General features: G+C 41.6%; 1 protein-coding gene across 4 annotated transcripts in view; it reads left to right on the top strand.

Moving 5' to 3' along the window:
* Window positions 1-24,842, top strand: part of NTRK3 (neurotrophic receptor tyrosine kinase 3) — a 471,829-nt gene that overhangs the window by 331,349 nt on the left and 115,638 nt on the right. For 2 of the 4 annotated variants that reach the window (XM_078151146.1, XM_020964695.2), the window contains one exon: window positions 4,075-6,435. The exons of the other annotated variants lie outside the window; for them this stretch is intronic. In XM_078151146.1, the coding sequence (XP_078007272.1) occupies window positions 4,075-4,193 (119 nt within the window). In that variant the 3' untranslated portion in view covers window positions 4,194-6,435. Of the gene's footprint in view, window positions 1-4,074; window positions 6,436-24,842 lie in introns of those variants that run through there. 4 annotated transcript variants of the gene reach the window in all.

Below are 24,842 nucleotides of genomic sequence, written 5' to 3' on the forward strand. Positions count from 1 at the left end.
CAAAGCACTTTATGGAGTTAGGTAATAAAATTACGGTCACATAACAAATAACAGGGAGAGAGCAAGAGGGGAGAGGCTAGGAGAAGAGAGGACTTCTGGGATCTGAAGTGAAATGGAGAGTCCTGTAGGCAGAAGATTCAGGGATGTTGTTCCAGATGGCAGATGCCGCAAGCAAAGGGCTCTTAGGCTTGCTCATAAAGACCTGAATGAAACCTAGAGAAGGGAACATAAGGAGGGAGGTGGTGAGATTGTCTAGACAGACAGAGTTCTCAAGGCACCTCTCCTCTGCTTTCTGCCCAAAACATCTATGAGCTGACACAGGAAATAGGACATTTTCGTCTTCTTTGGAGGCCTAAAAACCCATGACTCACCTGTGAGGCACAGGTTCTAAACTCCTTATCAGGTTCAGTGGGTACACAGTGTTGCTTTCCCCCACTCCTTGTCCTGTCTTTTAAAAATCCTCCTTCCCTCCCTCTCCCAGCTATACACACCATCTTCCCCAAATGACCTCAGAGCGTCTGGCTTGTTTCTCATAAAAATACACCTGGGAAGTTCTTGGAGATCAGGCTCAGTTCCAGGGTGTATGAGCAGCTTTGTCTAAATCTTTGGTAGCCTAGGGGGAGGTGGAGAAAGGAGGGGATTGACTCTTGAGCAGGGTTGAGGTAGAAGGAGCAGAGCAGTCCTCCTCTCCTGGAAGGAAGCCTCCTACCCCTGAAGGTATACCCATCTGTCTTCCCCACCTGCCTGTCAGTTGTTAGCCCAGTCTTTCCCTGTGGTAGAGTCACTGTCCTCCTCACCCTCACACACACATACAAATACCCCTAACCCCAGGCACAGAGTAACAGTAAATGCATTTTCTTTCTGCTCAGAGGTTTTTCTTAGGGAGAGGGGGAGGAACCAGGAAACTTGGAGTGGTGCCTCTCAGGCTATCAGACTTCAGCATTTAGAATCTTGGAATTGCTCCATCCAAAAAGGAGTTCCAGAGAAAACAAACTTCGGATCCCGGCTCATATGGGAATGGGCTCATGTTCATGAAGGCAGCATCGGATACCTTGGCAAGGACACCAGCAGTTCTTGGCCCCTCTCTTTAATGAATCTGACATGGAGCCTTAAAGGGCCCTCGGACACCGCGTGGCTGGCCAGGATTGGAGTCTCTCTGGAGCGGCTCCCACTCTCACAGTGGAAACTATTGAATGCCTATTTCCCAGGGGTTAGAGTTGTAGGGTCGCAGGTGGTGCAGGAGTCTCAGTCATTCTTTATGTTTACAACCCTCCCAGGATAAGAGATAACTCTACCTTCCTCATGTGGGTACCTAGTTTCCAAAAGATGAGAAGAAGAACCAACTCTACTTCTTTTTGTAAATTAGAGAAAGGGGATTAATTTAGGGCTTCTTATGTCTGTGGTGCTTAGGTTGCAGAGAAGCAACCATTCTGGTTCATAGAGTAACAGTGTTGGGCACCCATGGGGGCAGCTCTTAGTATAGGAATGTGTGTGTGTGTGTTGTCGGGGTGGGGGTGCAGAAATAAGTTAGGCTAAGGGGTCTTAACTTTATGCATGACTAAACCCAACATGACCCTTCCTCCTCAGTTTCTAACCTGCAGAAAAGAGATAGAGCCAATTTCTGAATCTGGTTGTACTGATTCAAGGACATGAGCACAGACCATGTGTGTCAAATGGACCAGGTGTTTAAACAAGCAGATCAGTTTAAATGTAGGAGCTAGGAAGGCCTTGAGCTCTGATTCTGGTTTGATCATTAGTTTTGGCCATAAGCCTTGGGAAAGTTACTTCCCTTTTCTGTGCAACTGGGGCTCAATACTAGCTTTTTCTTCCTCCTACCTCCCACCACCGCTGTCAGTTTTCAGGGAAGCTATTTGTTTAGGTCTGTGTGCCTAGTAATTATTTGCCATCCTTTGTTTGATTCTAAATATCTGAAGGTTTCATTAGGCCTTAACTCTTTGCCATACCTATGAAGTGCCATCCCAGTACACAACTGAAAAGGAATGGAATTTCACCACTGAAGTCATGTCTATATCTATATCTATATCTGTGTCTATATCTATATCTATATCTATATCTATATCTATATCTATATCTATATCTGAGGAACCTCAGAAGGAGAAAACTACTTGAGTATCTCAGGTAGAATTATAGATATAGATATAGACAGATATAGATATAGATATAGATATAGATATAGATATAGATATAGATATAGATATAGATATAGATATAGATATAGATATAGATATAGATATGGAACCTCAGAAGGAGAAAACTACTTGAGTATCTCAGTAGAATTGTGGGAGAGGTCAAACTGGAGCAAAAGGAGAATAGGAAGGAATAGCGTCACCCAGCTTCAGAATAAAGCTCAGAGTAACTTAACCTTCCTCTTTCCCCATCCCCATCCCCATCACCTTTATTCTCTCCCTTGAGGACCCACGTCCACTGAGTAGGTTGTTTTCAGTTACTTTTCTTCTCCAATTCTTTTCATCGGAACAACCATATGAGAAAGAGCCTGATCCCATCTCCTGCGGAAGTTGATAATACCCTGAGTTCCTGCCTAAGGTGTTTCGATACTCTTAGCTTAGCAGTTCAGCCCTGCTTTGATTATAATGGCTTCTTGGGCCAGAGGTAGGGGATTTATGGGACAGAGTATGACATGTGGAAAAAAGCACTCTAGATCAATTGATGCCTTCTTTATTTCCCCTCCTCTTCCCTCCTTTCTTAACCACATCCTTACCCTTACTTGTCCTTTCCTGTTTTTTTTCTCTCTCTCTCTCTCTCTCTCTGTCTCACACACACACACACACACACACACACACACACACACACACACACACACACACACAATTATGCATGCACGCTTACACACAGTTTATATCCTTTAGTCCAGAGCAAGTCTGTTGTATTCATATCAATGTTCATTTTAATCTGAAGTTGAAAAACAATTTCCACTTGGAGATCTGCTTTGGGTTACCCGAGTTATAGGACTCTTCTTTATTAAGCCCAGAGCTATGTAGAGAAAAAAAGGGCAAGCTTGAGGATCCTTTCTCTGTTACTCTAGGGAGGTCACCACTCTTGAATCTGGTTGTTTACTCTGTTTATCCTATGTGGATGATTTCATCCCCATCTGATTTGACTTCATGGGAAGGCTAAGAGGTCAGGCGCGTTTTTTATTCCATGCCTTGGTGGAACTGGCTGAATAGAATAGTCAAATAAGAAAAAATGATACTCAGAAAAATTCCTTCCTTTCTATATATTCATATAATATATATGTATATAACATACATATACATATACATATATATGTATATATGTATATATATACATCTATATACATACATCAGCACACACACGCATGTATGTATGTCACAGTTATTGTGCCATGTGAGAAGTGACATTTTTCCTATTGGTTGCTCGTGGTAGAAATGACAATGCCTCCCTTTAGAACAGTTTCTAGATGAAGAAAGCTTTCTCTTTCTGTTCTGTAGAGCTGGTAGTTTGTGAGACAGTCCCAAGGCCCTTCTTCTTACCTATTCCCTACCTCATTGCTTGCCAGGGGCTTTTAACTTGTGGGCAATATTTATTCTGTCCCTTAACAGGACTGTCTCTTCCTCCAAGAAGTCACCTTACCCCAGACTTGAAGTGGGAGAAATCCAATCTTCTTCCCAGGAGAGAGAAACCTAATTTTAGAGAGCCTTAGAGAGCCTCTTAGGGTCAGCACAGGACTTCTTCCTTAGGTAGTCTGACTTCCCCACACCCTTTTCCCAGGCTAATTGGAGGTGTCCAGTGGAGGCAGCAGCAGAGGGTGTTTCCAGTCCTTTGGACAGTGCTTGGTTTTAATTTTATCCCCAATCCTAATCCCTCCGCTTGCCTTTCCCTTTTTGCTGTTAATTGATTTTACTATTCACAATATACCTCAGTGTTACCTCTGACTATATCTCTAGCTGTCCCCTTTTCAATCTCCCCTCTGTTTTCGGTCCCTTAGTTTGGATCTTCTTTTGGGTTTTTTGGTTTACTTTATTGTTTTCTGTTTTCTTTTTTCTGTTTTGTTTTGTTTTGTTTTGTTTTTAGGTTTCAGAGAAGTTATGTTGAATCCAATAAGCCTTCCTGGCCATCCCAAGCCTCTTAACCGTGGCATTTATGTTGAGGATGTCAATGTTTATTTCAGCAAAGGACGCCATGGCTTTTAGAACTCCTTTACAGCCTCCCTGGTCTGATGTCACCTTGGTAGGCTGGGCCCTAAGAGAGGTTGGAAGCAGTAGGCCATTGTTCTGTTTGGATCCAGGGCTGCTAAACAGAACACTTTGCAAACTATCTGTGTGCACCCCACTCCCCTACAAACACACCTTTTAATACCAACAGAAATGTGTGGTCTCCCATTGGCCAATAGCAGGGTTGCCCTTTTTCTCCAGTGATCACTGTGCTCCTTCTACCTTTCTTCAAGGCGCCACCATGGTGAAAGCCAATAAAGCAAATTAAAAAACAAAAAAATAAAAAAGCAAAAACAAAACCAGTGCTCTAGGAGCTATCTTTTAAATACACCTAGTTCTCTTGCTTTACGAAAAAAAGTACAAAATAAAATAAAGTAAACACCACCTCTTCAGCAGCAAAAGTCAAGCCTGGCAGAGCCCAGCCATGCTCTGGCCTTGCTTTCCTCACTTGGATGCTTGTGGGTCTCCCTGGCTCTCCTCGGGACATCATGTCGCCCTCTTAGTGACCTCGCTGCCACCCATGTGACCTCAGACTGGGGAAGAGCCACAGACAGCACTTGCGCAAAGGTGGAGACGGCCTGGTAAGAGAGGAAAAGCCAGACCTGAGTGTTGGCATCGATTTAGGGTCCCAGAGGGAAGAAGGGAAACCATTTTTCCCCTTTGGTGGAGAAAGTTGTACTTACTTTGAAATGATCCTCCCTTCCCACCTCCTTATGTCCTCTTCTATAAGAGGAGGGCTCCCAGTGTGTACAAATGTTAGAAAACTCCCAAGGGGAGATGAGTATTTTCTCTAGCTCCTCTCTGGCCTCTCTGTCCCCCAACTGTGCTGTTTTGATGAGCTTTGCCTGCAGGATGCCTTGCCTTTGCCATGGGAAGGAAAAATGAGGCCATTGAATTGGCCACTTCGCCAAGACCATGGGGACCAGAGAAGCAAGGGCCCTGTGGCCCTTTCTGCCTCTCCACCATCCCTGGATTTTCTTTTTTTCTCCCTGTCTCTTGTTCTTGAGTATGAGAGTCTTTGGAACCCAATTTATACACACCTTCAAGGCAAAGATGAACTGAAGGGGGAAAAGAAGCTAAAATTGGCCTTCTGTGGCCCTTCCCCAGCACCAATGGAAGTGTCAATCCTGTTCTCTGGTCAATATTTGTGTTTCCTTTGTTTGCTTTGACTCATGTCTTACTCCATGGCCACGTTCCCCAGGGAGAGGACTTTCTTTCCTTCCCTCCACTTGGGGAAAAAAAAAAAAACAACAAACCAACAACAAAACCAACAAAACCTTTTAATCCAGTGGAGAGAAGGAAGGGCAAGGGGGCTCAGTATCTTTTCAGAGTATATTCCAACTTTAGGTCTCTTCCTCATTGGAAGAAATGAAGCATAGTTTTGATAATTTAAGGAAGGATGAACACTTTTTTTCTGGCAATATCAGATTCTCCTGACATACTTCCCAGTTGGACCCATTGGCTTGGTTTATCCACCCAAAGCCCCCTAGTGCCTGCCCCCTTTGAGGAATACAATGCAGGCTTTAGTGTATCCTCCTAATCATGAGATGTCTAGCAATGGGCTTAGAGTCTTGGGGGTCTTTGAGAGTCTCCACTACTTCCTCCTCAGTTTAAAATTCCTTTTGGAAATTTTTGTCTCACAGTTAAAGTTTTCTTTCCCCATTCTCACTTCTGAAATCCTGCTGGGTAGAACTTTTCATATCCAATCTAAAGACTGATTTGGTAGATTCCTCTATAGGATTTTTGGAGAAGACTCCAAAATTCTCAAGTTCTCCTTTCCCTGTATAGTGAGGCCTAAGCCTCCCTTCTACTTCCCAAAACTATATGTGGATGGCTGATTTTTACCCCAGGGCTTCAAGATGTACCCTGTCTTTCCTACTGAGATAACTCAACTCCCCCTCATCTTCCTCCTGCCCCCTGCCTTTCAGCTCTCCCCATGGCTTCATAGCAGCCCTTATATTCCTCATTGCTCCCTGTTGAGCCTGAGGGAACAGGGCCTGCTCCCACATGTGTGGCTTTAAGGAGTAAGCGTGAGGATGTTTTTTTAATTATTGCAAATCATTACCTCATTTCCGGCCTCCCAGGCATCATCCATCCCAACATTCTTTATCCTGCCATCACTTTCACCTTGTGCTATGACAATGGGACGTTGCGTTTCCACAGAGACTTATAGGAGTGTTCAGTGTATAGTTTCTTAATAAACACTTTATTTTCTAATGAACTGACTGTATCAGTCGTCTTATTTGGAAACTTAAACTATATTAAAGAGGTGCAATTGACAGGCTGCCCTTTTTCCTTTCCTTGTTGTGGCATTCTTTATTATTATTATTTGATATTGTTATCATTATTTAATATTTCCTTAGCTTGGTTCTATTTGCCATTCTGTACATTTTTATTCCCATTAGTTATTTTCTCAGAGCAGTTTCTAAGGAAGATTAGTACAGCACAACATTGAGTATTTTTACTTGACAGAGGAGAAGTAGCGGCCTGAAAAAGTTAAGTAGATTACCTAATGTTATGCAGATTCAAGATTTGAACCCAAGAGCTCTCTTCTCCCTCTCCTCCACAGCCCTCACTCCCTACTTTTCTTAATGCTGCTTAAGCCACAGGTTTAGTTTTAGAAGGGGCCTTAGTGGTCATCCACTAAAACCACTTCATTTTACATGGGCTCAGACATGGGAAGTGATTCTTTAAGCACACACAGGTGATAAATAAGCAGAGCCAAGATTTGAACTTCTGACTTCAAATCCAGTGTTCTTTCAGAGTCCTTCAGTGTCACCAGTGTGAACACAGGCCTTGATCATTTTCAGAATTTGGGTGCTAGAAGGAATGACAGTAGGCTTTTTGTCCTTTGCTTTTAGATCTGTTTGTCTCAGCAAAAAATAGATACAATTTTCTCTGTGAAAGAAAGGGAAGGAAACTTGCCCAGATTTGCTCAGGAGTGGAGCGTGGCTCCACTAGTAAAGTGTGGAAGCCAAGAATTCCTTATTTAGCTAGGACACATTCCAGTGAGTTTGCCTCATTTAGGCTGACACAGGGGATGTCTTGGGGTCTCAGTAATCTACTTACTCTTTAACCCCTAGAAGAAGCTGAGCAGGGTTGAAATAGGTTGTCTCTGGATTGTTGATTGTGAGGTAGATGAACTTCAGAGGTCACATTCTGCTCTTTCCAATAGGAAGTGGGAAATGACTGTGTATGTGCATGTGTGCATGTGTGCGTGTGTGTGTGTGTGTGTGTGTGTGTGTGTGCGTGAATATCGGGTGACTGGGACTGGTGCCAAGAATTCTTGGAAGCATTTGAACTCTTTACTGGGCTCGATGGTCTTTGTCTTTCTTTGCACAATTTCCTAGTCAAACTGTTTCAACAGAGTAAGGTGGGTAAGCCCCAGTGGGGAGTCTCATGGAGTTCAAATGAATATGATGCTTGATTCCTGTCTGTCATTCTTCAATCAAAAATCAGTAAGCATTTATTAAATGCTTTTTATGTGTCAGATGCTGTGAGAGATACTGGGGTTACAAAGACGAAAATGAAACAGTCCCTATGCTTGAGGACCTTACATTCTGATACAATGTATACACATAGGCATACTTTTAAAATATATGTGAAATAAACATAAGGTAATTTTTGGGGATGAAGCACAAGTGGATTTGGGGGTAGAAATGGTGAGGAAAGGCCTCAAACAGGAGATGATAATTGGGCTGACTTTGAAAGAACCAGTAACTGAGAGTGAATGCAACCTCTGTAATGGGAGAGAGATGGGTGATGGGATGTCATGTATAAGGAAGAGTAAAAGGGCCAATTTGGCTAAACTATAAACGTGTGAAGAGGAATGACGTTTAATGAGGCTGGAAAGATAGTTTGGAGCTGGGCCGTGAAGGCCTTTAAATGCCAAGTGGAGGAGTTGGTATTTGATCCTAGAGGTAACAGGAAACATTATTGAATAGGGAAGTGACATGGTCAGACCTGTGCTTTAGAAGTATCACTTGGGCCAATGTGTGAAGGAAGATTTAGAGTCTCAGTAGTCTAAGTGAGATATTCTTTATGTCTGGCTTGGTTTGAGACCCTCCCTAGAAAAAGGAAGCTCCTCTGCTGTGTGGCCTGATTAAACCCTGGGATCTCCTTTGGGCCTAAGATGCCCAAGCAGACTCAACTAGGTCCATGACTGCTACCAAGACTTTGTTTCCACATATGGAGAACCATAGAATGCAGTTCTGAGGCAGTTAGGTGGAACGATGGATAGAGGACTTGGTCTGGAGTCAAGAAGACCTGAGTTCAAATCCAGTTCACATATTTACTAGCTGTGTGATCCTAGGCAAGTCACTTAACCCTGTTTGCCTCAGTTTCCTCATCTGCAAAATGAGCTGGAGAAGGAAATGGCAAATCACTCCAGTACCTGCCAAGGAAACCCCAAATGAGGTCACAGAGTCAGATAGGACTGAAATGGCTGAACAATTAAAAAAAGAATGCAGCCCAATCTCAGATCATTAGGCAACCCTTTCTTCACCAGGGAAGAGCGCCAATCAGGCATAAGTAGGGGTGTGCATTATGCTGCCTCACTGTTTTTTTTTTTTTAATGTGGGGAAGGAGTTATTTTTGTGGTTTAATATGTTTCTTTTTTTATATATTTTTCCAAAAAGCAGCGGCCTGGGGCCTCAGGGCAGCTTCCATAGTCTCTTGTGTCACCTTGGGGATGGGGATTTGATCATGTTCAAATGGGGAAATGATCATGACAGGCTTAGAAGACCTATATCTACCCTAAGGCAGATATATATATGAGCAGCCGTGGGATGTTCTAGGGGTTTAAGATGTTCCAACTTCCAAGTTTCTGTAGTTGTGGTTTGGTTTCAACCTTCAACAATGTCTCAGGAGGAATGCAGAGGAGATATTGGAGCCAATATGTCCTCTCAAGAGTACTGGCTCATGTTATCAGTTGCTCTTAGGACAATAAGTAGATACAACAGTCACTTGGGACACCGACATGGGTCCCTTATGCTATGAAGAGAACATGAACTTTTGTTTTTCTAATACAAATGTTGCTAGATCTTGGAAGTAAATGGCTTTCTCTGGGAAATGGGTAGGAAGGAATTAGTGGGGAAAACTAGGGAGGGAGTATTTCTAAAATTAGGAGAGAAAAAAAGATATAAAAATACTGTTTCTAACCTCTAGAAAGCTACTGTCCAATCCGTCACAGAACCACAGACTCCTAAAACTGAATGAAACATAAAAGGTTGTTTGGTTTAGGCCTTCTCTCACTGTTACCTTGGGCAGAAAGGAATCTATACTCGACCTTAGAAAGATCCGTGATTTCATTGGTGTGGGCATTCCCTTCATGGACAAAAAGAACAATTATTGCTATGATTTATCAGATAGTCTTTATGAATTGCTGTGGCAATAGGGAAAAAAATCACTTGGTACCGACTCTTTCCTAACCTAGGCTGGACAGCAAGCAGACAAACAGCCCATTACCAGCTCCTCCCATACTGAAAACCTTTGCAGCATGGTAGGACCTGATAGAAAGTGAACTCCACTGGCCAAGCCTTTAAGAGTCTAGGGTTCCTTCAGTGTTACAAGGAGGTATCAGAATGGTAATTCGGTGAACATGGCAATGATATCATTTTAACTACAAATGGAAAAGTGGTTTTTGTGACTTTCCTTTATTGTTTCTGTCAGCATTTGATGATGTCTTTGGCTTTTTTGGATATCTTTTATCTCCTACATTAACATATATGTTTTTGGTATAGTAGAAAGAACACTGGCATCTGTGGGCTTGGGTCCAAATACTGCCTCTGATGCTTGCCATGTGTGTGATCTCAGGCAAGTTCCATAGCCTTTCTGGACCTCAGTCTCTACACCAGTAACATTAGGTAGTTGGACTAAATGTCCTCCAATTCCTTCCAGCTCTCTATGTATGCCTATGCTCCTAACATAAGTAGAGGCTGTTTCATTCTTTGTATCTTTATCCTCAATGCCTAGCACCTACTATGCGTACATAGGTGCTCACTAAACGCCGGTTGATTGATTGATTAAACCTAAATTTAGTGCCTCATGGTTCAGTTGAATGTATCCCAAGCAGAAGTTCAAGTGATAGAACTATCACCAATTCTTTGAGACTTAATCCGTAACTGTAGATGCTTCTAACCCATTCCTCGGATGGAAAATTTAGTATGCCAGTGGGTAGAGTGACAAAAGCACGTGTGTTTTAATATTGTAAGAAATGGTAGAAAAGAAGAGTTTCCTATAGTCTTACTATGCTAAAGCAGAAAGAGGGGAAAGGTAGTTGGAGGAGCTCTCTAAGTCATGGACATTGGCCATTTGAGCCTTGCTCAACCTTCACCATCTTCCCCATGAATGGCCTGGTGCTAGATAGGTTCACTCTGGAAGGTGGGACAATTTAGTTCTGCCAAACAACCATTTAGTGATCTCTTACTGTGCTCAGAGCTGCACAATAGGGGCTTTCCTTGAAAGGAGAAGATGAGAGGATTGTATGCTCCTCAAATTGCTTGCTTTCTGCAGCCATAGCTTCAACATGCCAGGCCTTGGGGAGGAGGAAAAAGCAGTGAACTGTTACAGAAGGATAGGCTGGTTAGGCCTTCTCTTTCCTCCCCTTCCCTCCTCTCCACCAAGCCCAGCTCCCACAGATTAAGCCAGGGCATTAGCAGAGGATCAGGAACCCCAGATACAGCAGTGAAACTTTGACAGGGGGTTTGATGCCGAGTAGGAAATGACATGAGGGAGAGAGATCAATGTTGGATGACTTCATTGCTGTTTAGCTTTCCTGAACAGCGCCAGAAGTGGATTAGGCAAAGAGCCGGGAACGTTACTTACCTCTGTGTTTACTGATTCCTCCAACTCTTAATCCTACATGGCTGCCAGTGTGGTTATGAAAGCCATAGCAAAGTGAAAATAACAGCAAGGGGTACTGATGGTGTACAAGAAGTAGGAGGTAGGGGCAGCTAGGTGGCCCAGTGAATAGAGCACTGGTCCTGAAGTCAGGTGTACCTGAGTTCAAATCTGGCCTCAGACACATAACACTCACTAGCTGTGTGACTCTGGGCAAGTCACTTAACCCCAATTTCCTCACTAAATAAATAAATAGGGTAAAAAGAAGCAGGAGGTCAAGGAAGAGTATAAACCTGTTTATTGGCTGCCCAGGGATAGACTGGAGGGAAGCATACCTTGAGAATAACAATGGAGGTGGCAGTAGTCCAGTACTGGATCAGAAATGGCACGTGGTCAAAGGATTTTGAGCTAGAATGGATCTTTGAGTCTATCTAGGCCTATACCCATCTTTTTTAAAAATAAGGAAATTGAGTCACAGGGATATTAAAGACTTTTCTCTAAGTCATGTAGATAGAGAATGGCAGAGATAGAATTTAAACTCATGTCATTTGGCTAAATCTGATATTCTTTCCACCATACCATGAGGGGTCTGGTGGTGGGATGAAAAGGGCTCTAGTTTCAACCTGGATGATGGGAGGGTATGTGTCTTTTTTTGGGGTGGGGATGTAGAAGGGGTCCAGTTCAAACACAGGAGAGAAGATGCAGCTGATAAACAGAAAAAGCCCAGAGACTGACCACCTTCTCTTCATCCCTAAAAAAAATAACATGCCCTTCTCCTATCCCAATCCATCCCACAGTATCTACTCTTCAGTTCTAGTTGATGTTGAGGTCTTTCCAACTTCCACTTCCTCTTAGATATTAATGGTTCTCTGTTTCAACCTTAGAAATCTACTTCTAATAGCCCCTTATATCCACCCCCTTTTCTAGATCTGAGAATAAATTCACAGTTAGATGGGATTCCTTTTTCATCCTCTCTCAGAAGCCTAGAGTTAGCTCAAATGTATGTGCCGGTAATGAATAGGATAGTAAGTCCTCTCTTTTCTGACTTTCAAGAGGGCCATCTGTAATCTCAGTCCAGTTCTACAAAAAGACTGGATTCTAATTCTTTTACTTAGTGACTAACGCTGCTGAACTAGTTTACACTCAGTGAGTAGAGTTCTATGGTTTATCAGAGAGTGACCCCAAACTCTCCTAATATGAAGCTTTTTCTTTTTGTTTCCTTTGAGGGTAAGGTATTATTATATATAAGATATATTTTTACTTTTTCTCTCTTTCTCTGTGTGTGTGTATGTGTGTGTGTGTATATACACACACACACATATGTATGTATGTATGTATATATGCATGGATCAATGTATGTGTAAAACCTTTAACCAGTAATCTCTTGATGTCGTGACATGCAGGTGTCTCCTATATGTCACCAGGATGACGTAATTCAAGAAATTATCATCTCGAATTCTCTGATGCTTCATTGATGTTCCCTGACCTTTTTTTCATTTTGGAAGCATGCTTCTATCAATAACCTACACTTCTGTAGCAATTTAGAGAGGTAGCCTGGTGTAGTAAATTGTAGAAATCCAGCCTCAGAGCTGGGTTCAAGTCACACTTTTGATGGACACCGATTGTGCCACTCTGGGCAAGATCTTTAATCTCTCAATGGTCTAGGTGACTCTCTGACACTCTAAGCTACAGAAAAGGTGCTAGCCTGTATCTCTAGAAGGAGTTTCCTTGTTGGTAGTTCCCTATATCAATGAAATAACAGATCTAGTCCCCACCCTTATCTTTAAATTTTACAGAAGGTTTTTCCAATAATAACCTTGTGAAGTTGATAGAACAATTATTTTTCTCTTGAACTGAGACTAAGAGAGTTTGAGTGAATCATCTAATCACACAGCTAGCAAGGGTTGCAGCTAGAATTCAAACTCATGTTTCCTGGCTCCATGTTCATCATCCTTTCTACGCTGCTTCTAACCTAGTTAAGTTGCCATGGCAGGCCTGTGGAATGAAAGGAATATGCAGGTGGAAAGGCCTGCAACAAATATATTGCAATAGTGAGGGGAAGGAGCTAAGATATTTGTGGACCTGCAGATATTAAAACAAATAAATAATGGCCAGAACTAAGGAATAGTGGCAGCTCAGCTGCTTAAGGGGTAAAGGAATAGGGTGAATGTGTAGATTGAGATTCATATTGAGTGTGAAAGACTGTCTAGGAATAAGGTAAGGTGAAGCTTTATTTGGCTTGAATTCAAGAAGGGATGTAGATTAGTGGTAGGAGGGAACAGCATGAAGAGCCAGAGATCATCTTAGGGAAATCAGTCTAGCTTTTCTATATCACGGAGTTATTTGTAATGGCACTAGCATATCCTAATAGACTTTCATTTTTATGTGTGTGTGTATATATATATATATATATATGTGTGTGTGTGTGTGTGTGTGTGTGTGTGTGTGTGTGTGTGTGTGTGTGAGAGAGAGAGAGAGAGAGAGAGAGAGAGAGAGAGAGAGAGAGAGAGGTGAAAGGTGTGAGAGAGAGGTGAGAGAGAGAGAGAGATTGATTGGGGGGGGTAGTGGTTGGCTATGGGACCAAAGGCTTTTCCATGGTGATGCTTCAGCTTGAAGGACAGAACATTATGAATGTGTGGCTTTTGCTATGGTAAGTGATTATGATGATAAAGCTGGCTTCAGACGACTTTTTTGTTTTTCCTCTTTGTTTTGGGCTGGCAATGTGGTGGCTATGCAGTAGAGTTAAGACTGAGAATACCTTTAGGAGAACCAAAGCTGGGAGGATTTCAGTCTCCTAGATTCTCTTCAAATATTTTGTTTCCAAGTTCAGTCTTCATTGAGCAGGGGAAGCACCTATCCTACTCTACAGTTAAAATGACAAATTGAAACATTGGCCTGATAACTGCTTTTTATAAAACTTTGAAACACTACTTACTTTAATACTTAGAAACTGATTCTAACTTTGTCCCAGTTTGGTATTTGCAATTTGTTTTAGAGACCATATTTTGACTAGTCTTTGCTAGATAAGTTTTTCAATGGCCTTTGGCCAAGAGTGCTCATTCTGACCCCAGAACTTGACTTCTAAGTGGACTGTTTGTTGCTAAAGTTATATAGGTGCACAGACAGAATTAGAGAACTATCCATTACAGAATAATCCACCTGAGTATGTATATATCAGGAACACTTTGGTTCAAGGGTTACTGGGTTTAAACTCACAAGATCAGTTGGAGAACAGATGAGAATGAGACTCATCAGAGTTGCTTTTTCCCCTCCTTATTCTTCACAAGGATGGCTGGGTAAGCTGTTTCTAATCTCAGTCTGCCCCATCACCAACCCCAATCTTGTCTCTATGTGAGGCATGATGGCAAATAACCGTTAGAAGGAACTTCTCTAAGACGCTACACAGAACATCCAAAGGAGAGAGAAACCAATTCCTGGTCACAGAATAGGTAATAAGTTTAACATGTTTAGTGTATAAATTATAAGTATCTGTGTTTAGCTTTTTTTTTTCTCTGTTATATGTGTTTTTCACTTAGAGCTACAGGTGTAGGTGGGTCTCTTGGTTCATTTGGGGTTGAATGACAGGCCCTAGAAATGCAACTCGACTAAGAGGAAAGTAAGCACTAGGGTCAGGAACTGAGTGACATAACAGGTATTGTACATCTCAACCTAGGTCTTCCTTCAATACTTTTTAGAACTGCAATTCTGACACTCATAAAGTCCTGACTTCATAGTGTGTCAGATATGGTACTCTGTCGCTGTTCAGACATCTTGGGTCAGTAGGAGGATATGAGTAACTTGGAATTAATAACAGCTAGTTTGAGAAGGAAAGCTCTGGGGGGTTTTAATGGACTACAAGCTCTATGTGTATCAGTAACGTGATAGAGAAGCACAAAAACTTAAATGCAATATTGGTCTGCATTAGGAGGGACATGGCTTTCAAGAATAAAGAGGTCATAGTTCCCCTGAAAGGCATCATCTGGAGTACTGTTTCAGTTCTGGACACCATGGTTTAAGAAGGAAATTGTTGTTTGTCCTTCATTCTTGAGGAGGACCATAACATCAGGAAGGTGATGTCATGACTTGCAAATGAATTGGATTTAAGTGAGAGAGGTCTGTGCAAAGTTACCAACCTCACTTTCTACTCTAAAACCATCTGGGTCCAGTGGCCAGATGTAGATCAGGGCTATCAGAGATGGCCCCGCAAGAAGGAAATTAATAAGGTAGAGAATGGCCAGAGGAAAGCAACCAGGAGGGTGAAGGGCCTTAAATCCATTGTCAGGGGTATATCAGTTGAAGGAACTGGGCATGTTCAGCCTGGAGAAGAGAAAGCTCAGGGAAGTCATGATGGCTCTCTTCCAGTATTTGAAGGGATGTAGTGTGAAGGATTAGGCTTGCTCTTTTTGGCTCCAGAGGCCAGAATCAGGAGTAATTGACACAATGAGAAAAATTTAGGTCAGGAAAAAAATTTTTCAACAATAAGACCCCTCCAAAAGTGGAATAGACTGCCTCCAGAGGTAGATGGAAATCCTTGCTGGGTATAATATCTGATGCGTAACTTTAACACAACACTGCTCAGAAAGTCTGTTAGGATATGCTAGTGCCATTACAAATATCTCTGTGATATAGAAGTTAGGCTGATTTCCCCAACATGATCTCCATCATGTTCCCTCCTACCACAAGCTGAGGCTGGGACAATATCTTATTGGATATATGATAGTGGGGACTCCTTTCAGGTAATGATTGGCCTGATGACTGCTGACATCCCTTCCAACTCTCAAAGTCTGTGACTCTGTATTTTAGTGAATGATCTTTCCAAAGAGGACATGTAGTCCATGTTTAAACGGCACATGAAATGGTTAAGTCTTTTTCAGTTAATTTATCTCTTTTCAGTTGTCATAACTGTTAATCAGCTGTCTGGATCACCAGATGCTCAATCTGATCTTATCATTAAGATGATGGAAATAACCCTATGATCATTTGTTTTTAATTTGGTATTTTTAATGGCTAAAATTGGATGAACCATTAGGGAAAGAGCCCTGAAGTTAGAAGATCTAGTTCTTAATCCTGTTTAGTTGTGTCATCTTAGATAAATTACCTCATTTGTTAGCCTCAGTTTCCTCTTTGGAAAAATAAGGACAATAATACTCCCACTAATAAATGCCTTATATTCATTATTTGTATAAGTTGAGGCCTGCCCATTACTGTTTTTCAATCTGTCCTCTCTCTGTAAAATGTGAATTATAATGGTTGTTAACTGTAACATGCTCTAAATGTGTGATATAGTGTCTGTCAATCAGCAAACATTTTAAAGTTTCTACTGTGAGCTGACTACCTTGTTAGGCACTGAGGGAAGATACAGACTTTGAATAAGACACAATCTTTGCCTTCAAAGAACCTGCAGTTCATTATAATTTATGACCACACGGGAAGCAACTTTCAGCCAGATAAACTGATCATTGTCTATATATTGCTCAAGTCTTTGCTCCTCTCTAGAAGGTCCTGAAAGCCTACTCTGCCTTCACCCCATGTTTCTCTCTATCTGAGAACAAAGAGAGTCAGGAGTGACATATTCTCTTTTTTACTGGTTGCAGGTTGGACAGAGGCTGTGTTCAAAAACCTCTGTGATTAAAAGTGACAAAACACACACTAAATGAATCAATTACTCCTTTATTCACATGTAGTAGGCATTCCAGTTGGGTTCTTCCCTTCCATTTCTCTTTGGTGGGTTCCCCCTCACCTCCCACTTCATTTACACTATGGCATGCATGTAAGTGCCTCCCTGCTCTTTGATGGTGGACCACTTCAAGATATAAAAAAGGCATACACGCACCTTGAGGAGAAGAGCTATATCGGAGAATGCTGTACCTGGACATGGAGAAAGCCCTGAGCATTAGTACAGCTTCCAAAGAGAACCACTGAAGTGGCATCACAGGGACACACAGAGAGAATCAATCAACAAATATTTGTTAATCACCTGATAAGTAGCAGGTACTGTGCTAAGTGCTGCAGCTACAAAAAAAGGGAAATATAGCCTTGCCCTCAAGGAACTTAACAGTCTAATGGAAGAGATAACATGCAAACTAATGTATACAAACTAAGCCATATACAGATAAATAGGAAATAATTACCAGAGGGAAAGCACTGGAATTAAGAGGGGTTAGGGAAGGCTTTTTGTATAAGGTGGGATTTCTGTTGAGACTTAAAGGAAGGCAAAGGGCAATAGTGGAACAGAGGGACAGCTAGGTGGCCTAGGAGATAGAGCACCAGACCTGGAGTCAGGAGGACCTGAGTTCAAATCCACCCTCAGACACAACACTTACTAGCTGTGTGATCCTGGGCAAGTCACTTAACCCCAATTGCCTTGCCAAAAAAAAAAAAGAAGTTGGAACATATCAGGGAGAGCACTTTAGGCATGAGAGACAACCAGAGAGAAAGCCCAGAGCTAAGAGATGGAGTGTTGTGTTCGTAGAAAAGCTAGAAGGCCACTTTCACTGGATCAGAGAATATGGGGTGGGGAGTAAAGTGTAAGAAGACTGGAAAAAATAGGAAGGGGCTAGGTTATGAAAGGCTGTGAATGCCAAATAGATCCTTTTGGATTTCTTCTTGGAAGCACTTGGAAACCATTGGAGTTTATTGAGTGGGGAGTGAGTGAGTGTGTGTGTGTGTGTGTGTGTGTGTGTGTGTGTGCACGACATGATCAGACCAGCATTTTAGGAAAATCACTTTAGTGGCTGAGTGGAGAATGGATTGGAGTGGGGAGAGATTTGAGGGAGGTGGACTCACCAGCAAGCTGTTACAAATAGTTCAGGTGTGAAGTGATAAGGGCCTATACCAGGGTGGTGGCAGTGTCCGAAAAGAGAAGGGGATGTGTTTGAGAAATGTTGCAAAGGTGAAATTGACAAGCCTTGGCAACAGCTTGGATATTGCAGAAGGGGAATTGTTTGAGAAAGAGCAAGGAATAAAAATAATTTTTAGATTATGAGCCCGAGGGACTGGGAGGGTAGTATTGCCCTCTACGGTAATAAAGAAGGTAGGAGAGGTAGTGGAGGGTTTAGGAGGCAAGATAATTAGTTCTGTTTTGGACACATTAAGTTTAAGATCTCTGTTGGACCTATAATTTAAGATCTCTGAAAGACAGTTGGAGATGTGAGAGTGGAGATCAACAAAGAGACCAGAAAAAGTAGATTTGAGAATCATCAGCATAGAGATAGTAATTAAAGTCATGGGACCTGATGAGATCACTAAGGGAAGTAATAGGAGAAAAGAAGAGGGCCCAGACAGAACCCTGAAGGTCATATATAGTTAAAGGGCATAATCTGGAGGGGAATCCATCTTTCTGATAAAGCTTTGAAGAGGTACCATCTAGACTGACACTATAGAGCTACAGCCTTTACAAGAATAAAGACAAAGAATGTTGGAACCTTAATATGAGTGAATATGAGAGGGAGAGAGAGAGAGAGAGAGAGAGAGAGAGAGAGAGAGAGAGAGAGAGAGAGAGAGAGAGAGAGAGAGAGAGAGAGAGAGATTGAGACAGGAAGGGGGAGTAAGGAAAGGGTATTTGGAACCTTGATGAGAAAAGGCAGAACAGTCAGTGATGTATAGCTTCATTCAGACCTAGTAAGAGGCCTTCAGAGCACACCTATGGCATGACTCCAAGGGAAAAGAAGGGTTGACACATCAGTGAATCACAAATATTGAGGAACAACTCTACACTAAAACAGTCATTGGTTTTATGAGTCATGTGTACTGTGTAGGTCCCTAATGAAGCTGAGGCCCTCCAGAGGGGAGGTATACTTGACCCCTTCCATAAAGGAGAGGAAAGTTTTCCTCAAACTCAAGGGACTTTAGTGCAAGCCTGCTCAGTTCTTTTGGGGTTTCTTTTGGGGGGGGTTCATTGGGTTCAACAAAACCTGTCATATTTTATGTTTTCCTGTTGCTGGGGAACTGAGGAAACTGGGGGAGGGAGAACGAAATGAACCAATTACTGAAATTCCTAGGGTTTTCCAGGGTAGAAGCATGGAATAGTAACCATTTATAGGAGACAGGAGCTAGTGATATTTTGTGGGAGACACACACAAAAAAATACTGACATTCCCAGGGTGCCATGGATTGGTGTCATAAACCATAGATTATCTATGAAAAGTCCACTCCCAGCTGTGGGAGGCGGGGTGATTATGTTAGGGGCTAGATACCAATTGCCCTACCACGTTATATTTCATTAAATCTTGGAAGCCCTTGCCACTGATGTTTGTTGAGGGTCCAGCTCAGCCTCCTCATCTCTATCTGGTGCCTCTATGTGATTTCATGTATGAGGACTGCAGGCCTCTGTCTAGGTCCATATGCATCATGATATCTCTGCCTCTTCTCCCTTGAGATACAAATCTTTCCTCATATCCCGAAGAAGATTGCTATAAATGAGGGGGAGAGGGGCTCATATTCATGCTTGCTGCATGTATTGCAGTGGCACATGTGGCATCTCCAACATCTCTACAAAACTGCTTGATGCATTCTCAAGCCCTTTGCTTGTCTCCTCTGTCTCTCAGAGTCAAAGGACATTTCTGATTTGGAGGTGGGGTGGCATGATGATCAGGTAGGTAACACTAAGACAAAGATTGGTACAAGTGGGGAAACATTTTGAAGGAAATGGAAACCATCACCATATTATTTCTAGAAGGAAATGGTAAGTCTTCCAAATCAGAGCTTGTGAATCCATCTATTGTAAAGCGTCAAAGTGAGGGAACAATAGATGTGTATCATTTGGTGATAGGCAATTGAAACAAAGACCTATGCTCTGATTCAAGATCTGCCAGTAGAAAAATCACTTTGGGTAAGTTGTCTTTGCTCTACATCTCAGTTTCCCTTTTGCAAAATGGGGATATTCTAATTTCCTACCTACAGCCTGGCAGAGTGCTCTTAGCTGCCCCTGGTAGGAGTATGAGTATTAAGTAACTCAGGGTAGTTTGTATTAGCCCATAATCCTGCCACTGCCTATTTGGGGAACAAGTTACTCTAATAATGAGAAATCACATTAAATAGTATCCTGCGGGTACGAAGTACCGTCATGTATACCATACAAGATACAAATAAAATCATGTATATTAAGTACTTTTCAAGACCCAAAGCACTGTATATCAGTTACTGTTATTACTGCTATTATTATTAATTTATTTAATCCTCACACTGAACCCATGAGGTAGATGATCAGAGGAAACAGGCTCATTGAGATTAAGGGGCTTGTCCCAGGTCACATAATAATAAGGGAACAAGCCGGGACTCAAATCCAGATCTTTCATCACAAGTCCAACACTCCATCCACTCCTTTTCTGTCTCTTGGTGTTTGAATTTCCCCACTTACAATGGAGAGGAGTGATATTTCCCTCACTATAAAGGAAGGACTTGAAGACTGGAGAGCAGGAGAAAGGTCCAGAAGGAGTGAAAGGTGTGACTAGTATTTCGAATTAGGGTCAGTGGATTTCTTGAAATGAAGAAGGGGATATTGGGGCTTAATAGAACCTCTCTGTCACCGACAGACAGGCCAAGTGGGAGTTCTCAGCAAGATTTTCTGGCTTTGATCTAGAAAAGACAGCTCTGCCTAACAAATAGTCTGAAATGTCAAAAAATAAATGTTAAAGCTTGAGGGGTCATTCCCTAGGGAGCTGCCTGGGCCGTGGGAAGGGGAAGGAAGAAGAGATGGACATAGTGGAATCTTCTACATAAAGATTCTGACTTGGTTTTGTGATATTAAAAAAAAATTCTGAATTATTTATAGCCAAGAAGATGGAAGTAGGCTGCTAAGTCTCTAGGCCTGTGTTAGTGGCATTCCATTATTTATTGTATTCAACTCTGAACTGGTAAAACTTTCTCTCTCATTAGTGACATGCAATTAACCTTTCCTTGAGATTTCTATTATTTTTTTAATTAAGAAAAGTCACATCTTCTGTTATTCAGGACGGGGAATTTTCTGTGTATGAGAATGGCAAAAATCAGGAGCCCTCCTCTCTTTCTAATGCTAGTTTATATGTTTCTTTCCAGTACTAGATTCTCCCAATAATGAAGCTTCTGGACCTAGGAGAGTGCTGGGAAGGGTTAGAAGCCACCACACATAGCAACATCAGTCTGGACATAGTCCTATCTCCCAGATTACTGTGATGTCCTAAGTGGCAAACGTTTGGGTTGGAGGTTGTGCTAAGGAGGGAGATCTGGGTCCTAATTTGACTCTGTTAGATCTACTGTGTAGCTCTGGGACTGTAATTTTTAGCTCTTTACCTCTGTTTCCTGCCTTGAAAAATGTAGGTAATTTTCCCTTCTTTTGCTGTCCCCTAGACATGTTGAAGGCATGATTGACATCTTGTCTACAAAGCACTTGGCATGCCTTGGAGAGAAAGGCATTAGGATTCCATAGAGAAGGCAGGTTGGTGAGGATCTGAACAAAAGTGGTAAACAAAGAGGTACTAATTTCATGTACCATAATCACCCTTGCAGTTTAGATGGGTAAAAGTGATTCTAATTTATATATACTAAGGACATATAGAGTGCTAGGCCTAGAGTTAGGAAGATTTCTCTTTGTGTGTTCCAATCTTGCCTGTGTAACTCTGAGCAAGTCACTTAACCCTGTTTGCCTCAGTTTCCTCATCTATAAAATGAGCTAGAGAAGGAAATGGTAAATCACTCCAGTATCTTTGCCAAGAAAATCTCAAAGGTGTCACAAAGAGTTAGACATGACTGAACAATGACTCATTCTTCTTTCATTCAAGTATCTTTAGCTGGTGGTAATAGGCATAAGGGTAGCATGGATAATTTAAATCCACAAATAATCTAAAAACTTTATTTAAATTACTTCAGTTTCCTCTCTAACAAATAGCAAAATGAATTAATATGTGAGTTTCACTCTACTTGCTAGACTCATACCTGGGTTGGAACTACCAGCAATAAAGTTATAAGGTCAAGAGACAGTCAACAAGACAGAGAGAATGTCCTGAATGATTGAAGAGACTAGGTATGGAGGAGTTTGTAGTGTGTTAATTTATTAAAGCAAAAGGAAGAAAATGTGATCCAGAGTGTTTTGCTTGTGCCTATTGGCAGCCCAGAGAGGGGACTCTCTAAAACCCCATCTTGTGCAATTTTAGCTCTCATTTCCAGTTCCATCTGGGTGTGCATAATGTATACTTGGGACTCACTACAGCTCTGGCCAAGATTCTTGGCACAGAGTGGTGGGGGAATCCATTTTAAGCAGATGTCTTTTGTGTGCCAGAAGGCTGGACTACTCCTCCATGCTTGGGCAACCTCAGTGAAGAAAAAGAAAAGGTGGGAGATGAAGTGAGGGATATTTGAGCTGTGAGATTTCTGGAGGCAAGGGACCATGCTAATTTAACTTTTGTTATTAATGCCATGAAAAGGTAAATACTCAGGAAATTATTTTTATAGTCTTTTTCTTTCTTCTCTTATCAATATTTTCTAAGGTTAAGTTGATATACTACAATCCTCTTGGTGTTAGTGATACTGATTTGTCTCCTTTTATGTTCTACTCTCCTAGTGTGTGACATCCAGGATAGCCAGATGGCACAGCAGGCCTGGAGGCAGAAAGACCTGAGTTCAAATTTAGCCTCAGACACTTACTAGCTGTGTGACCCTTGGCAAATCACTTAACCTCTGTTTTCCTCAGTTTTCCTCACCTGTAAAATGGAGATTAGAGCACCTATCTCCCAGGGTTGTTGTGAAGAAGAAATGAAATAATTATTTAAAAAGCATTTAGCATAGTGCATATATAGCACATGGGTTTATATATGTAGTACAGTGGATAGGGTGCTGGGCTTGAAGTCAGGAAGACTTCAAGGAGTCTGGCCTCAGACACTTACTAGATGTGTGACCCTGGGCAAGTCACTTAACTCTGTCTCAGTTTCTTCCTCTGTAAAATAAACTAGAGAAGGAAATGGCAAACTGCTCCAGTATCTTTGCCAAGAAAATCCCAAATTGGGTCACAAAGAGTTGGACATGACTGAAATGTCTCAACAACAGCAGCAAATATGTAGCACATAGGAAGTGCTGTATAAGTTATTATCGTTCTTGTTCTTTGTTCTTGTTGTTGACTGATCTAAGAAGCCATTCGGCATTTGGTTTTCCCCAAATCCTCATCATGATAGCAAGGAGATGGAGTCTTTTAAGAGTGAGTCTGAGATTATAAAGGAAAATTAGAATAAGTGATATTAACATTGGAAAAAGGGGGCAGTAGGTTGCACAGTGCATAGAGCACCAACCCTGAAATCAGGAGGACATGAGTTCAAATGCAGCCTAAGACCAAACACTTGACACTTACTAGCTTGTGTGACCCTGGGCAAGTCACTTAACCCCAATTGCCTAAAGCAAACAAACAAACAAACATCGAAAAGGACTTTGGAGGTCATTAGTCCAACCTCCCACCTAGTACAAGGATCCCTTCTATAAGGCCATGATAGTTAGTACTTAGATTCTGCTTGAGCAATTTCAGTGTTCTGTGGTCAGTGTGCAGAGTTCTCTACCTAAATCAACAGGCAATTTTATTCCTGAACTTCTAAGATTGTTAGAAAGTTCATACTTATACTAAGATGAAATCTGCTTCTCTATAATTCCCAGGTGAGTAACTCCACCGTAACTGTGTACAGTAAATTTAAGCTCATTTCCACATGGCAGTCCCACACATGTTTGAAGACAGAAATGATCCCCCAGCTATCTTCTGCCCCTTCTCTTCTACAAGTAAAACATTATTTTCTTTAAATGTTCCTCTTATGATGATTTTACTATCCTATTAGCCCTCCTCAAACAGAACATGCTCCAGTCAGCCTTGGATCTAATTAGCTTTTTTGGGAGCCATCTGGCAATGCTGACTTATGTTGAGGTTCCTGTCAACTAAGTTTCCCTCCACCAGATACAGTTTTTTTTTTATATGAACTACTAGTAATCTAGTCTTCCTCCATCTTGTCGTCTGTGCAGCTAATTCTTGGATCCGAAGTGCAGCATTCTATTTAAAAGTGATTGTTAGCTCCCAACCTTAGTTACAACCTTGTCAGAAGCTCCAGGGAGTTCAAAATTCAGTTGGATCAAGTCACCTTTCTAAATTATTTGTCTTTTGGAAAGATGTCAATCATCCTTGGGCCCTAAGCACTTTTACCCCATAGTTACTTGGTTAAATGATAATAGTAATTAGAATTTATATAGCACTTGAGGGTTTGCAAAGCACTTTACATGCATTAACATCTCATTAGAACCTCATTAAATAATCAGTCAACAAGCATTTTTTTAAGCACTTACTATTATATGCTAAGTACCACACGGAGCATTAGAGATTCAAAGAAAGGCAAAAAGACAGTGCCTATTCTCAGGGGACTCACATTCTAATGGGAGAAACCACAAAAATAATTATGTAAATATGAGATATATGCAGTATAAATAGAAGGTAATCTTCAAGAAAAAGGACTAGAGGAGATGTGGTAGAAGGTCTTCTGTAGAACCTGAGATTTGAGCTAAGTCTTGAAGAAAGGCAGGGAAGCTAGTAATCGGAGTTAAGGAGGGAGAACATCCCAGGGATGGGAGATAGCCAGTGCAAATACATGGTGTTGAGAGATGGAGTATTGTGTGTGAAGAATGTCAAGTAAGTTAGTGTAGCTGGATTTTACAGTATATGGAGGAGAGTTAAGTGTAAGAATACTGGAAAGGTTGGAAGGGGCCAAGTTGTGAAGACCATTAAATGCAGAAAAGGAAGAAAGAAGGGAAGAAAGAGAAAGACCATTAAATGCAGAAAAGGAAGGAAGA

This window comes from Phascolarctos cinereus, unplaced genomic scaffold (genome assembly GCF_003287225.1).
Source record: "Phascolarctos cinereus isolate Bilbo 61053 unplaced genomic scaffold, phaCin_HiC Scaffold_3;HRSCAF=262, whole genome shotgun sequence".
Lineage (NCBI taxonomy): Eukaryota > Metazoa > Chordata > Mammalia > Diprotodontia > Phascolarctidae > Phascolarctos > Phascolarctos cinereus.